Source organism: Emydura macquarii, unplaced genomic scaffold, assembly GCF_026122565.2.
Source record: "Emydura macquarii macquarii isolate MOO-44397 ecotype Brisbane River unplaced genomic scaffold, CSIRO-AGI_Emac_v2 contig_3534, whole genome shotgun sequence".
NCBI lineage: Eukaryota > Metazoa > Chordata > Testudines > Chelidae > Emydura > Emydura macquarii.
The window spans coordinates 491,214-506,455 of NW_027133671.1; the positions used below are offsets into that span (position 1 = coordinate 491,214).

The window sequence follows — 15,242 nt, forward strand, 5'->3', positions numbered from 1 at the left end:
GCCGAAAAATCCAGTACAGCTTCCCTTTTTTGGCAGCGCGGAGAACAGCTGCTCTCGGCAGCGCGATGTCACTTTCTCACAGAACCCTAACAGCGTTTCCGCAGAACCCCAGGGTTCCACGGAACACCAATTGAGAAACACTGCCCTAGAACCCCCCCCACAGGCTGCTTCCCTCTTCTCCCCGCCCAGGCTCCTGCAACCTGGCTCCTGCCTGTTCCTTCTGTCTGTCTGCCCCAAGTTCCGCCCCTCCCGACTAGTCAGTCAGACCCCTCCCTTCGCTAAGCCCCCCCCCAGACTCCTCTCTTCGCCGAGCCCCTCCCCCTCTCTCCTCAGACCCCTCCCTTCGCCGAGCCCCTTCTCCGGCTCCGCCCCCTCCATGTGATCCTGCCCGGACGCGATAGGTGGGCGGGGCGCGTGCAGCAGCGCTGTGGCCGCTCGCGGCGCGCTGCCTGCGCCTCCCTCTAGTCCCGTCCTGTTGCAGGCGGCTGCCGGTGTCCGGCTCCGCTGCGGGAGCGAGGCGGCCGCGGCGATGGCGGCGGAGCGGGGCCGCCTGAGCTTCCCGGGCGGCGCCGGGGCGCTGAGCCGCCCGGTGCCCATGAACCTGTTCGCCACCTGGGAGGTCGACGGCTCCAGCCCCAGCTGCGTCCCCAGGTGAGTTCCGGGAGCGGCCCGAGCCGAGCCGCCGCTCCCCGGCCCGGGTCGGGCCTGCAGCGGGGGCAGCTCCCCGCCCAGCCCCTCGGCGTGCTCCGTGAAGCCCCCACTCCGGGCCGAGCCCCCGCCCTCACTCCGGGCTGGGCCGGGCCGGGCCGGGCCGAGCCGAGCCGGAGGGCTCCCGGGGCAGCCTCCCCCCGCAGCAGCCCCCTGCCTCACCGACTCTGCAACGGGCGCGGCCCGCAGGCCCCCCTGAAAGCCGCAGTCACCGGGCGGCCGCCTGGGGGGGCTTCGCTGCCCTGCTCTGGGGGCCTGTGGTCGGTCGCTCCGTGCTGTGCGGCTGGGGGCGAGCGTGGCTCTGTCCTGGGGGCGGGATCGGGACCGCCCGCGGGAGCCGGGGGAGCGAGCTCACGGCTTTTCCTTAGTCTGGGGCCGGTTCGTGAGACCGCGCTGGTGCGGGGCCGCTCCGGGGACTGCTCACGGGCCTTTCTGCCTCCCCGACGGCTCAGCCCCCCGCACCGTCCTGCCCCCCCCCTCAAGCTCTGCCCCGACGGCTGAGCCCCACGCACCGTCCTACCTTCCCGCCCTCGGAGGGTCTGGCTGCACTTGTCCCGCCGCAGCCTTCGGCTCAGTTCCCCAGCCGCATTCTAGGGAAGACGGGACATGGAAGGGGCGGTCTAAGGGGTGGGTTGCGGGCGGAATGGACTGAGCATCTCTTGTCGTTTGGGCATGTGAATCGGTGTGATCATCGGGGGGAATCAGGGCTTACCTGGGCACGTCCTGACTTTGGGGTCTGCCTCTGCTGATTAAGCTTCTGCTTGTGAATTCCTCAGTGTTTAATAGTATCGATCAACTTCTTCCTGTTTGTTCCTTGTGAGTTACTTGTGTGGGTATGGGTTGATTCAAAGTGGCTTGTGATGAGGCACAAGGGCAACTTATGCGTTGTGAAGTGGTGGGGCTGTGTGATGGGAGGATGGAGGAAGGGTGTGTGGGTGAGCTTAGTTGGGCAGCAGTACATCTTACTGCCTCATTGTCCCTAGCCTGCCCTCTGGTCCCAGTGTTCAGCCCAGACACCTGCTGTCACACTCCCTCTCCCCTGACTCAGGTGAATGTCCCTTGATTGTCATGGAAGAAAAACCATAAAAGCAAGCTTCACGAATTAATATCATGTTGTGTTTTCTTGTGTCTAGAGGCAAACCCTCAACCTGGATTTTTATGATAAAAATGACCTTAAGTTGATGTGTACAATGGGTGGAGAGGTTAATGGATGGAGCGCTGTGAAAGTAGGCCTTCAGAGGCTTGTGCTAGGCAGCAGCGCAGGGAGGGGAGTCTGGGGGAAATCCCGCTGCCCAGCCCTGCTCCCCAAGTCCATGTCTATGGCCCCTCAACCGCAGTGTCCCTGAGATGTCTGAATAACCCTGACCTCCCAGGATCCATGAGAATGGGAATGCTTCCACAGGCAAACTGGAGGGCTCAGGGACTCAAGGACATGAGGGAAATAGAATGCTGCATGGCACTGGTCACTAGTTTCATTGCCCTCCTCTGTTCCTTAGTGTGTGTGCCTGCTTTTCATCTTTATCGCTGTTCACTCAGTAACAAGCACTCTGACTCTGTGTGCAGATTAGACAGGTGTCTGAGGAATAGGTGAGATCTGGGGAGGAAGGCTGACTTTGGCTGGATGGAGGTGGCTGCTGGGCATAAGGAAGCTTGAATCTGTTGGTGTGTAGCGGAGGAACTGGAGTTTGAGGGAGGCAGTGGAGTAGCTGAGGGAAGCTGGGTTGTCAGAGCGTCTGGGGAGGGGAAGCTGGAGTTGTGGAGGTGTCTAGGGGTAGAAGCCTTTGGGCAAACATCTGTTAAACCATGGAAGGAGTGGAGAGGAAACGGGCTTGGTGTGTGGTCAGTTATTTTCTTTGGGATTTTCATTGGTTGCAAATTCTTTTCTGTGTTCCTGTTGACTTTCAAACACCTCTGCTTTGAACTCGGCAAAAAGTCAGAGGATGGGTTGAATATGTGGGAGGATCATGCTCAGGGAGGGAGCATTTTCTTCCCTTTTTAAAAGTTGTTCATATGGCATGATAAATCTCTAGACATTCCTACTCTTATGGCATACAGCAATAGAGGGGAGCAGTGATTGGAGCAGCAAGTGCCTGCCTTGTTGGAATACATAATTGTGGCTAAGTGATTGCAGTTATTTTTTCTCTCTCTCTCTCACTCACACACACACAGAGAGAGAGGGGAATGTGACATATTTTGGAATGGTCTTGTGGACAAGAGCTTGCCAGTAAAGGAAATAAAAGGCAACGGTCTCATTCCGTGAATTGCCCTGTGTAGCTGGTATGAAGCTTTGAGTGCTGTGGGTGGACTGGTAGATGGAGAGTTGATTGACTGGAATGCTTTGCTCATTATCCAGTTGATGGCTGATTAGCAGACTTTTTGGTGGATATTATATGACATATTACACTTCACAAGGACGAGAGGGAGTTCTCCTTTTGGTTTTGATTTACTGGGACTTGAAGGGCTAAGTATCTAGATGCCTTATGGGGAGAAATGTTGTCAGAGACTACGTTTAGTTTGTGAAAAATAGTGGCAAAGAACCATAGTTTTCTTCAGTGAGACATTCCTCAGTTACATCATACTGTCCCCTGTGCTTGATTCTTTGTGCATTAAGTGGAAGGGAGTGGGTTTCTTTCTGAAAAAGGGAGATCAGCTTCTTTCTGTAACAAATGATTTGACATGCTTATTCTTCTGTTGATGTCAGCTGTTTTTTCAAAAAAAAATACTTTGTGAACAGTTGTTGCTGTATATATAAAAGTACTTCTGTGGTATTAGCAATCATAATACCTCAGTCATGCAGGGCAGGCTGTTGATATCACTCCATCAAAACCATATGCTGCAGCTATGTCCAAACTATGTAGCCTTTCTGGATTCTAGCCCTCTGGCTTCCTACCCAACTGATAATGACAGGCACAGCTTTTCTGTATGTGTATAATAGGTTTCTTGAGCCTGGTTTTCAGAGGAACTGAGCATCGGGGTAGTGCCCATTGGCTTAAATTGGAGTTGTGGTGTACTCCGCATCTCAGAAAATCAAGTTTCTTGTTTTAGTCATAGCAATCACACAACTGGTGTTACCTTGTCACCAAAAGTCTGACAAGTATATTCCAGAAGGTGTCTACTCGTTCCTTCTCTACTAGTCTCACTCTTCTGTAGTGAATTGCTTTTCTTAGTGGAAGGATAACATTTTCCCTAAAACTTTTAAAAAATGATTTTGAGAAAAGAAACTCGAGTTGTGTGTTTCTCAAATTATGGTGATGGCTTGAGAGACAGCATGGTCAAGTGTAAGAGGTGGTCAATAGGAGACACTGTTGCTAAATGGTCTCCAGAATAAACAATATGTAAGTATTCATACGTTCATCAGGGTTGGCATTTGGCTATTGATCAGTTTCTAGGATGCTTGAAAGCACTCAAATTTAGGTCTCACAACATACATCTTATTGGGGCATATCACTGTATTGAGCAAGTGTGTTTCTTTATACATCATTGGGAGAAACCCAAGGAAGCAAGCTGAACAGAGCTCAGAAGAAGTCAGTGTTATAAATAACCTGGGATTTCTCTATTTATCAGTGTAGTCACTGAGCTCTTCAATGTTAACTTTCCTTCAGCACATGTAAGAGAGAGTGAAATATTATCTCTATTTTACACATAAAGATCTGAGTGACAGAGAGGAGAAAGTCACCCAGGAAGTTTTTGGTGAAGGTGGGAATAGAACTGAGTTAGCCTAGCGCCTTTAAAAAAGACCAATCTTCAGCTGATCATGGGTGACTGGAGTGAAGGAAAGTAGAAACTTGACAAGTAGGAAGAAAGATTAGAGGGAAAATATGGAGCTTCTCAACCTAGTCGCTCCACATATATTGTGCGCTTGAAGAGGAACTAGTCCAACAAATGAGCAAGAATGAAACACTGAAAGAGCCAGCAAAAAGAGACAAGTATTCCTATTTGACATGAATAAAAAATTGCCAGTTAACTAACCTAGGTTACAACAGAATTACAAATTATATTCTGCAGAAAACCAGGGTGAATCTCTTCTCTCATTACGGAAGAGTTTGGGTTTGTCTGTTTCCACGTACACAGAAAAGATACCAACTTAAACTGGCAATTGCTTGTTAAGCAAGTACTAAATTACTGTGGGTAAGGAAGAGGTGAGGGACAGTTTTTACTCAACTGAAGTAATCTAGCATGTATTTCCAACCTATGAGGGAAGGCACAAATCTTTGTACAAGAGATGAGCAGGATGGAGGAGCCTACTAAAACAAAATTAATGTTAATCAGAGATGATTCAAATCAATGATTTAAATAAGCAAGCAGAAAGCCTTGACTTTAACAATTGATTTTAATCTTGTTTTTCATTTGTGCTTTTTAGTTATTTTCCTAAAGAGTGATTCATTCTCATTGATTGGCATAACCATTCAAACCTATTGATTGAGAACTAAATGTAGCCTTTACACTAAATTTGGTACTTTTTGCTCACCAGTACACCCTGTATCTATACACACTTATTTAAATAGTTAGGATAGCTTATTCAGATGCTAAACTTTTTAGATTTTTATTATGTTAGAAAATGGTGACCGACACATTTTTTTATTTACTAGATGAATTTTTTTACTTGTGATTTGTGTCAAGCTGCTTTTGGATGGAAATTGGAATTTAATTAAGTGCACAAACTCCAGCATTTTAAAATTGTTTTTATTAGTTAAATAAAATTACCTTGAATGTGCAGAATAGATAAGAAAAAAGTTTATCCAGACATGTTTTGCATTTAAAACTGATTTATTAAACAAAGGAAGTATCTGTAATTGGTAGATAGAACCGATTGTTTCTGGTCACCATGTCCTTCATGTTTTTAGAAGTAATAGATCTCATCTTCTCCCACCTAGTTTTTACTCATTAGACTGAAAGAGGAAAACAAACTTTCCTGCTATTTCAACTCTCAATTGGTTTCTCAACTTTGAATGACCTAGTCCAAATGAAGAAGATATTCTCTTCACCTCCCGAATAGGCTACTGTTTTCAATAGCTGGTTTAGCACTTCAACAAACTCTGGTTGCAGGTACTAAGTCTGTGACTTTCTTTAAAACTTTGTAAGCAATCAAGTATTGTTTGAATGGTTCATTTCTGGCCATGCAATGTGTTATGATTGGCATTGCTGGATGCACATATCATAGCAGTATCTTCCTCTTCAGTAGTTAGACATCCACTGTAGTACTTTCAGAATATTGGCAAGAAAATGAGACACAATAAGTGCTTGAACCATCTACTACTTTACTGCCTGCAGTTTAACATTATTGGGTATTTTTCTGTAGAGTTTCTTGAAGTTCTTCCAAAATTTCAAGAGCAGCAGCAATATACAGTAACTATCTTTTTGTGATTTGTCCAAAGCAATGGCAATAGGTTTCAGTATATTCATCATATCTCTTACATTTCTACTTTAGTCTAAAGTTGACTACTCTGGCTGTGATAGTTCCATCTGTTGTCATAATTTTCTTCATAAATTGTCATAATAGGATAGTTTTTAACAGATATCTTAAAACAATCAGCTGTTGGATTCCATTGCACATTTTGGAGTTAGCTTTGATTCTCCTTCTCTTGTCAGTGAAGCTGAACCAAATGAGGTTCAACAAGGACAAGTGCAGTCCTCCACTTAGGAAGGAAGAATCCTATGCACAGTTATAGACTGGGGATCGACGAGCTGGGCAGCAGCTCTGCAGAAAAGGACATGGGGGTTACAGTGGATAAAAAGCTGGATATGAGTCAGCAGTGTGCCCTGGTTGTCAAGAAGGCTAATGGCATATTGGGCTGCATTAGGAGGGGCATTGCCAGCAGGTCACGGGAAGTGATTATTCCCCTCTGTTCGGCATTGGTGAGGCCGCATTTAGAATATTGTGTCCATCTTTGGGCCCCCCACTACAAAAAGGATGTGGACAAGTTAGAGAGAGTGCAGTGGAGGGCAACCAAAATGATTAGGGGGCTGGAGCACAGGACTTATGAGGAGAGGCTGAGGGAACTGGGCTTGTTTAGTCTGCAAAAGAGAAGAGTGAGGGGGGATTTGATAGCGGCCTTTAACTACCTGAAAGGGGGTTCCAGGGAGGATGGGGCTAGGCTGTTCTCAGTGGTGGCAGATGACAGAACAAGGAGCAATGGTCTCAAGTTGCAGGGCGGGAGGTCTAGGTTGGACATTAGGAAAAAGTTTTTTACTAGGAGGGTGGTGAAGCACTGGAATGGGTTACCTAGGGAGGTGGTGGAATCTCCATCCTTAGAAGTTTTTAAGCTGAGGCTTGACAAAGCCCTGGTTGGGATGATATAGCTGAGGTTAGTCCTGCTTTGAGCAGGGGGTTGGGCTAGATGACCTCCTGAGGTCCCTTCCAACTCGAATATTCTATGATTCTATGATTGTTACAGAAATATCTAAAAGCTTCAGCAACATTTTTTTCTGGAGTACCTGAGGCTTTGGTAAAAAGAAGCATTGAATGACCCATATTCCATATGCTATAAGTTTCAGATTCATGTTATCTGATTTTAGATTTTCTTTCATCTTTATTTCAGCATATTTTCAACATATTTAAGTGATTTTAATGAGTTTTATAGTAAGTTTAGCCCTTCTTGTAGGTTGTCATTATTGCAATTTTAATTGTAAACTGTATTGGTTTTTAAAAGAATGTGTTTACATTTTAAAAAATCCAATTTAAATGAAAAAAATATCTTTTTTAACTTTAAAAAAATCATCTTTTTATCCACCTTGATAGGAAAAAAGGAATATTAATAGAACAAAGGGATTGAACAAGTGTGAGGAGGAAAGGGAAATAAGCAAGGATCAATGATAAAGGATGAAGATAGTCCAACTGGACATAATTGAAACCTGGTGGAATGATAACTGACATTCTAGATAGGGTAATGCAGCCTCTTAGAAGTGGGTCATAATTAAATGTCCAGTTATCAGTCCTATTTTAAGTTGCCTTATAACTTTGGACAGTTATTTAAAATGTTGCCAACAGTGATAGTTTCAAAGTTTTTATAGAAACATCTGAAAACTAGGCAGCTTTAGCTAACAGTCCCTCTGTTTGTGCTCTTTCTGTCTAGTTTTGTCTTTCTCCTTTGTTAAAATGGTGACCTTCTAATACATGCAACTTGTAGGATAAATAGGAATGTTCCCATTGTAAACTTCACTGCCAAGGTCAGCTCCATAGCGGTGTTTGTCCACCTTAGCAAGGGACTCTTAGGGAAGGTACAAGAATGGTGTTGCACCTCTGGAAGCAAGCAGCCAGTATAAGGCACTTATTTCTGAGGTCTACTGAAGCTGATTCCGGCCCTGTGCTGTGTTTTGTGCTCTGTGTGTCGGTGTGTAAAAGAATGGTTGGGGGAGAGTCTTTTGGGGCTTGCTTGAAAAGAGAAGCATGGCATTGAGAAGGGACAAGAGATTTTTCTGAGAATGAGAGAAAACTGGAAGCAGAAAATAGAGGTGGTAGAGCAGTAGCTCTTAACGTTTCCAGGCTATTGTACCCCTTTCCGGGGTCTGATTTGTCTTGTGTACCTCAAGTTTCACCTCACTGATAAATGACTTGCTTACAAAACCAGACATAAAAATACAAAAGTGTCACAGCACACTAGTACTGAAAAATTGCTTGCTTTCTCATTTTTACCATATGATTATAAAATAAATCAATTGGAATATAAATATTATACTTGCATTTCAGTGTATAGTATGTAGAGAAGTATAAACAAGTTTGTACTGACTTCGCTAGTGCTTTATATGTAGCCTGTTGTAAAACTAGGCAAATATCTAGATGAGTTGATGTACTCCCTGGAAGACCTTTGCGAACCACTGTGGTAGAGAACACTATGTCAAGTGGAAACGGGAGAGGAATGGAAGAAGAGAACATAGGAAGAACTCAACACGTGCTGTGCTTTACAGTGGGTGCCCTTTTATTGCTATTTGCAATATCTCATGTACTTAGAATATGCAGTATCACATACCATTTAAACAGTTACATTAGCCAGTGGTACTTTTAAAGTGTTCCTTATGTGTTGTAGGAAAGAAGAGAAAGTTGAGGATAGTTAGGAAGGGAAGAAGATACAGCAAGTTAAAGTTATAACTTTAAAAATGTAAGTAGAAAACTTCTTGTTCTTGTGTTCTGTGTTCAATTATAACATAGCTGTTTGATTCTTAAATTGCAGAGGGCATGGCTTGGGGCACGTGTAATTGCACATATATATTTTTCACCCTGCCTACTAGACTTCTTTCTCGCGTTAATAAATGTTGTGTAAATCTTGCTCAAGCAATACTTATGCCTAGCAGCTTTTTTCTCTTTCCATTTCCACACATGGGTTAGAAAAGATATAATTTATATTTAGTTATAGTGCAGTCAGGAAACTAGTATCATACCCCGTGTGGGCTTTTGGTTGTCCAGAGATCTAAGGCTTGGAAACTGATCTACATGGTCATGCTTTAGGGGAGGGAGAGGTTGACTTGAAGTCCATGATGAAAGCCATTAGAGGTGCAAGCTGGAGAAAGCAGTTTGCACGTGCACCATGAGGCTCATGCACTGGTGAGCCTGGCATGCTGTGCGGTCAGCTGTATGGGGGAGCTCAGCTCGCGTTAGTCACATTTGGTGACTTAGAGCAATAGGCAGCAATAGTCCTTGAACCCAAGGACTGCGAGTTCAAGTCCTGCCTGTGACAGTCTTTTGAGGATGTCTGGTATACATATTGCTGCTGTGCTACACCTGTGATTTGCTTGGGTGAGGGCTCCAGGGAGGCTCCTCTTGGAAGCTTTGCCCCAAGTGCAGGCAGTATTACAGAAGAGCTCTATAGACCTGATGTTTCAGAGGGCTCTAAATTGCACATGCAGGGATATAAAATAACACCAGAGAGGCAGGCACAAGAATCAATTCTGTGCTGGGAGAGGCATGTTGAACTCCTGCTATATGGCCCAAGGAGCAACAGACTGAATCTGTCTGGGTAGCTGGAAATGGCCATGCTTGGGGCATGGCACAGGCATACAGCGCTGGGATTGGGAGCATCCCGTGCTGCACGTGGAGGTACAGAACCCCTTACCCTACACTGGTCCCTGGAAATAGTGCTAGGACTGTGGGGATGTCCTCTCCCTTGCTACTTCCAGCCAGTAGACGTGCTCCTCACTGTTCATCAGCTACCACCTTCCTTCTTCCAGCCCTCCCGGAGGCATGGAGGTGCCAGGAGGAGGACAGAGGTGGTATCTGAGTGACAAATGTGTGCCCAGGAAACCTCCTCAGGCAACCTTAATTTTGGCATTTCCTATGCATATCTTTTGACCGTGCAAGCTCAATGTTCTCTGCACAGAATTATTGCACTTATTACATCAGTGGGGACCCTCCTTGTGTTGGCATGTACTGGGAGTACTAGATGCCTCGGCATTGCTAATGTGCTACAGAATTGTTCAGCAGTAGGTCCCCGCTTTCAATGCAATCCAGCTTAGTAGGGGCTAAAGTTGTTCCCACTTAATGGATGTTTGGCCCCTTTGAGCTGGTTTGGCTCTCCTTTGCTTGGCAGACTCAGGCCAAGAACTGCTTGGGCTGTGGAAACTGAACTGCCTCTCTTATTTTTAATGGAAATTTCCTACCTCAAACCTGGTCTTGGGGGCTGAGAGATGTTGCTGCAGTTGTGTGTGTAAACCTTGCCAGACTACTGCCCTGTTTCATTCACCAGAGCTGTCAGTACCTTTTTCACCAGCACCAAATCTACCTATTCCTTTTAATGGAAATGTGAGATTATATGGAAATTAGCTTATTACATTAGTTGCATAATATATTAATGCAACTAAATATCCCTGCTTTCTCCCCAGAAGGTGACAACCCAGTGCTATTCTGTTCCTCCGTAACCCCTAACCTGTGTTTTCTAACACATCACATAGTTTCCCTTTGCATGGGAAACTGGCCTGTTAAGTCCGTTTATTTGTGTCATATCTTAGCAGCTCTTCTAATTCCTATGGGCCAAATTTGGCCACTGTTATGACTGACCTTTTTGGGAGGGCAGTTCCTATGGAATTCACGACCATCTGCCAAATGATACGCATTGGCAGGCCTGCTGTTATCCTCAGTCTTTCTCTTTGCTTTAGTAAAAATCCCAAACTGAGGAATTCCTCTAGGCCCCTATCAAATGTTCCTTTTTTTATGAAGCTGTGATCAGAAGGAAAAGTGCAAGTGGAGAGTTGGAAGAGAATATGACCATTGGGAGACGAGCAAGCTTGGGTAGTGGTAATCTTAGTTTACTTCCCCCATATTTTCTCCCTCCCTGAAAGCTACTGTGATTGTTATCCAGTCTTTACTGTCTTTTCTCCAGCTTTCAGTATAGCATCCATTGCTGTTCTTTGGCTGATAAATGCCATTTTTCAAGCAGTGGTGTGGGATTTATAGTGCAAATGGCTCTTAATGCAGACAATAAGTGGCTTAAATCTAATTTAATGTGATAATGTGAAGCTCGTCTCATAGTGAGGTTTAATTGGATTACAGTAATGTACAGTTGTTATGTGGAGACTGACAGGGCATGAAGCCAGCTTCACCACGAGAGAATGAAACCTCACTAGTTGCTGGCTTGTTTATTGAAAATTTGGTAGTCACCTAGAGAATTGGCTGATAGGCGTATAAGCAAATGAAAATAAACAAATGACACTAGTGGCTGGGGGATTTTGGAAACTATTTGGTCCTCCTTTGAGTGTTGCATAGATCCCACTCTTGGGACGAGTGCACCCATCTGTGCACAAGCAGATACCACTTTGGGAAACGGTGGCTCTTAACGGCTGCAAATATGCCGATGGATCCAAGTTTTTGGAAATGAAGGTATGCATGGCCCCTTTCTCTCTCTCACTGCCGTTCATCTGTTGGAAGCAGAGTCAGGATCTCTTCCTCTCACCCAACTATTTCAGCCTTTCTTTGAAAATTACCAAACCAACTCATAGTAACTCATGCCACATGTTTGAGTGTCTTATCTAGAGAAGAGCTGTGCCATGGTCGCTGCGTGGTGACCAGCTGGGCTGCTCAGTCTTTCTCCTACCCAGTTGTCAGTCAGAATTCCAGACCTGAAGTGCTTTTTTCTTGCAGGACAGATGTCCGTTGCAGAGCTTGTTGCGTCTTTGTGCCATATATTTGAGTGGGTGTGATTCCACTTGGGGAGCCTTTTCTCCAGGGGTTTGGTGGGACAAAGACATTGCTCAGTCCATTCCTTCTTGAAGCATTAAAGGTCAGTGTAGCTGTTGTGGGACAAACCAAAACTGGCTTATTTCAGCTACTTTGGTGCAAAAATGGGGGAAGAAGCATGCATTATAATGGGGTGATATTTGTTTGTATTATTGTAGCGCCTAGGAGTGCCAGTCTTGGATTGATGCTAGGTGCTGTACAGACACAGAACAAGAAGGCAGTCCCTGACCCAAAGAGCCAATCTAAGTATCCGACAAGAGACAACAGATAGATACAGACCAAAAAGAAAAGTACAAGGAAACAATGAGCCAAAATGGTCAACACTGTAGGCTGTGGTCTCAGCAGACTAGCAGCCCAGCCATTGTCAATATTTTTCTCGGTATCAGATTGAAGAGTTTTGAAGGAGGATGAGTTAGTTATGCAGATGGTGAAGTGAAGGGATTCAGAGAGAGGGGAACATAGCCAAAATGATGGGCTTGGAAAATGATCTTTGCAGCAGTATTCTGGATGGATATAAGCAGACAAGACTGCATTGGTCACGTACAGAAAAAATGATGTTGCTGTAATCAAGAGGGGAGATGAGAAGCTGGATGAGAGTTTTAGCTGTATGGATGAATAGGAAATGCCGTATCTTAGAGATGTTGTGCAGAAAAAATCTGCCAGGCTTAGATATAGTTTGGATGTGAGGTCCTAGAGAAAGTTCCTAGTCAAAGAGGATACCCAAGTTTGGGACCTGAGGCAGGTATAATTGTGATCAAGAAAAGGTAGTGAGAAGGTCTTGAGGGAAGAGGTCATGTAAGAGCTCTGGTTTCACCATGTTGAGCTTGAGCTGATGGCTAGACATCCAAGAGTAAATGTCAGAGAGACTTGCTGAGATTTCCTTTTGGACTGATGGGGACAGATCTGGAGTAGAGAGGTAGATAGGAGAGTTATCAGCACAGAGATGGTAGTTGAATTTTTATGTATGGATGAGATGACCCAGAGACAAGGTTAATTATATATATTGGTTAATGTTAAGGCTAGTTTATTGTTTGACAGCCAATTGTTTAGAGTGCTTAATGAAGCAACATGATTGCCTGGATGGTCTTGAATATTGCTGTGCATCCTGGGGATCCAGAGTAGGGATAGTGGTCCATGGTTCACATCACTTGAGCAAGGAGCTCCCAAGATACATGTCCCCTTACAAAATAATTTAAATTGTCAGAACCATAAAAGTTTTGGGTTTTTTTTATTTATTCACAGTTGGGTCTCAAACTATGGGGCTGATTCTCCCCAAACTAATATCACCTGCTTGGGATAGATAGCAGCTAGAGTCCAGCACCCACTGTCCCTTTGGGGAAGCAATATTTAAAACATTGGATAAATAATGTGATTCAGGATTGATGAGACCAAGTCACTTAGGCATGTGCAGTAGGACTGAGGTTTTACAAGCTGCCAAAATCAGCAAGTGGGTGGCTCAAGGTGACATGCTGGGGCCGTTGAACCTATGCAGTGCCCATGGACCGTGAGTTCGAGTCCTGCCCTTGGCAGTTTTCTGTATGTTTTGTGCATCGTTAGCTTTCTGCCTGTATTCTGCAGGGGCTCCTCATGGAAGTTTTGCCATGAGAGCAAAGTTCTGGTTTGAGTTGATATTTCAGTGCTGCACATGCATTGTCATGGAAAATTATTATTAGTGTATAGGTGAAAGTCTCTAGTAAGCAGCCATTATATGGTAATATAACCATGCTGCAAGCTTCTCATCCGTTTCCTGAACAGTGGGACTGAGTGATTGGAGAAGCCAAGTAGTTTTGAGACTCATCAGTGACAGCATATCAAAAGGGATTGCTTAGCATCAGAGAATGCAACCATAATTGGGAACCCTGTAAGGACTGGTGTAGCATCCACATCCGCTAATACAATGGCCGAATGCTCTAATCAGTCAAAACAAGAATTCATGTTTATCATGAAAAATACACACAGAAAACAACAAATTTAAACCTTTTACAATAATTTATCCTAGTTACACAAACCAAGGGATTACTCTTTATCAATTTCAAATTTCAAAGTGCTCTTGGTCCCCAGAAAAAGGGGTCCAAAGGCAAAGTTAGACACTAGGAAAAAAACTTAAGTCAGCTGACCCTCTTTTTAAAACAGCCAACCTCAGATGCATTCCCCCGCAAAAAACTGCTATAGAAAAATCAAGTAGTGCACAAACTATAGTGTATATTTAAATGATATTCTAATCAAAAGACCAAATTTTTGTAGGCCTTTTTCACCGTTATAATGGAAACCCTGTTGCAGCGTTCACTGTGGTGGCACTATTGCCCCACTATATTGCTGTGCAACATCAGGGGTAGCATTAGCGGTGAAAGTTGGGGTCCTTTGATCAAGGGTTTGCCAACATACAGCCCATGCTGATCTTATTTTAATTTTCAAAATGCTGTAAAACCCACATGTGTAGATTATCTTGACTATTGGTACTCCAACAGGGGCTGGAGTACCTTTTCAAGAGAAGGTGCAGAACGTCTACCAAGATGTTCCCAGGAAGTCTCCTTGCGCCCCCAGTCATGGCCCCTCATTACCCCACTTCCCCAAAAAGCAAGGGAGGTGCACTCAGAACTTTGTTAATGCTGAGTTAAGGTTGGGCAGAAACACCTTGTACCCTACCAGAATGCTGAATGCCTCTGTACGCCTAAAAACCAGGAAATCAAGAGCTATGCTACGTGGCACCTACCCTCATTATGCACCCTTAACTCTGCCCTCTTTCAGTGATGTCCCAGCCTGCTCTGATGGATACTGTCGCACTCTATGAAGTGGAACACTGAAGGGACGCAGCACATGGTATATTAGGAGAAACTGTCAGACCAGGTCCTTCCTAAAACAAAAGTTGTGTGGGGTGAGCTTAGTCAATGCCAATTGGCTATGCCTGGCCTATTCTGCACAGATCACCCTCCAGTGGCCAGATGTTACCACCTCTTGTCCTAAGGATCCCCTCTGGAATGTCACCTGCGCTTACCTCAGTACCAGCCTGCTGCCAATTCCTGTGGCAAGAATAATCTGTTGTGCTCCTTTTCTTGCAGAGCAGACATGACTCAGCGCAGAAACAAGTGATCCGTAATCCCTCAGATCCATCAGATGCACTGATGCATCTCTCCCCATATCGCAGCGAGCTATGGTGACCTAGTGCAAGTAATGCCTGCCCCAGTCAGTGCAGTTGCCCTAGCACAGTAAAGGACTGTTGGAGTGCAGGCAGATGAATGGGAGAACACAGTTCTGTGGGACACAGCACCTCACCTAAAATGGAATATGCCTGGTGTGTGTTACGGGAAAGCCCTTGCTGAAACAGACTTTGTTTCTGCCCAGTGGCTCTTGCCAGCTCCAGGGGGCAGAG

The 15,242-nt window shown here is 45.1% G+C and overlaps 1 protein-coding gene across 4 annotated transcripts in view; it reads left to right on the forward strand.

The window, feature by feature from the left end:
• Positions 1-397: 397 nt before the first annotated feature.
• Positions 398-15,242, forward strand: part of PACS2 (phosphofurin acidic cluster sorting protein 2) — a 141,341-nt gene continuing 126,496 nt past the window's right edge. For all 4 annotated transcript variants that reach the window (XM_067536357.1, XM_067536358.1, XM_067536359.1 and 1 more), the window contains exon 1: positions 398-651. In XM_067536357.1, coding sequence (XP_067392458.1) covers positions 530-651 — 122 coding nt within the window. In that variant the 5' untranslated portion in view covers positions 398-529. The remainder of the gene's footprint in view (positions 652-15,242) is intronic.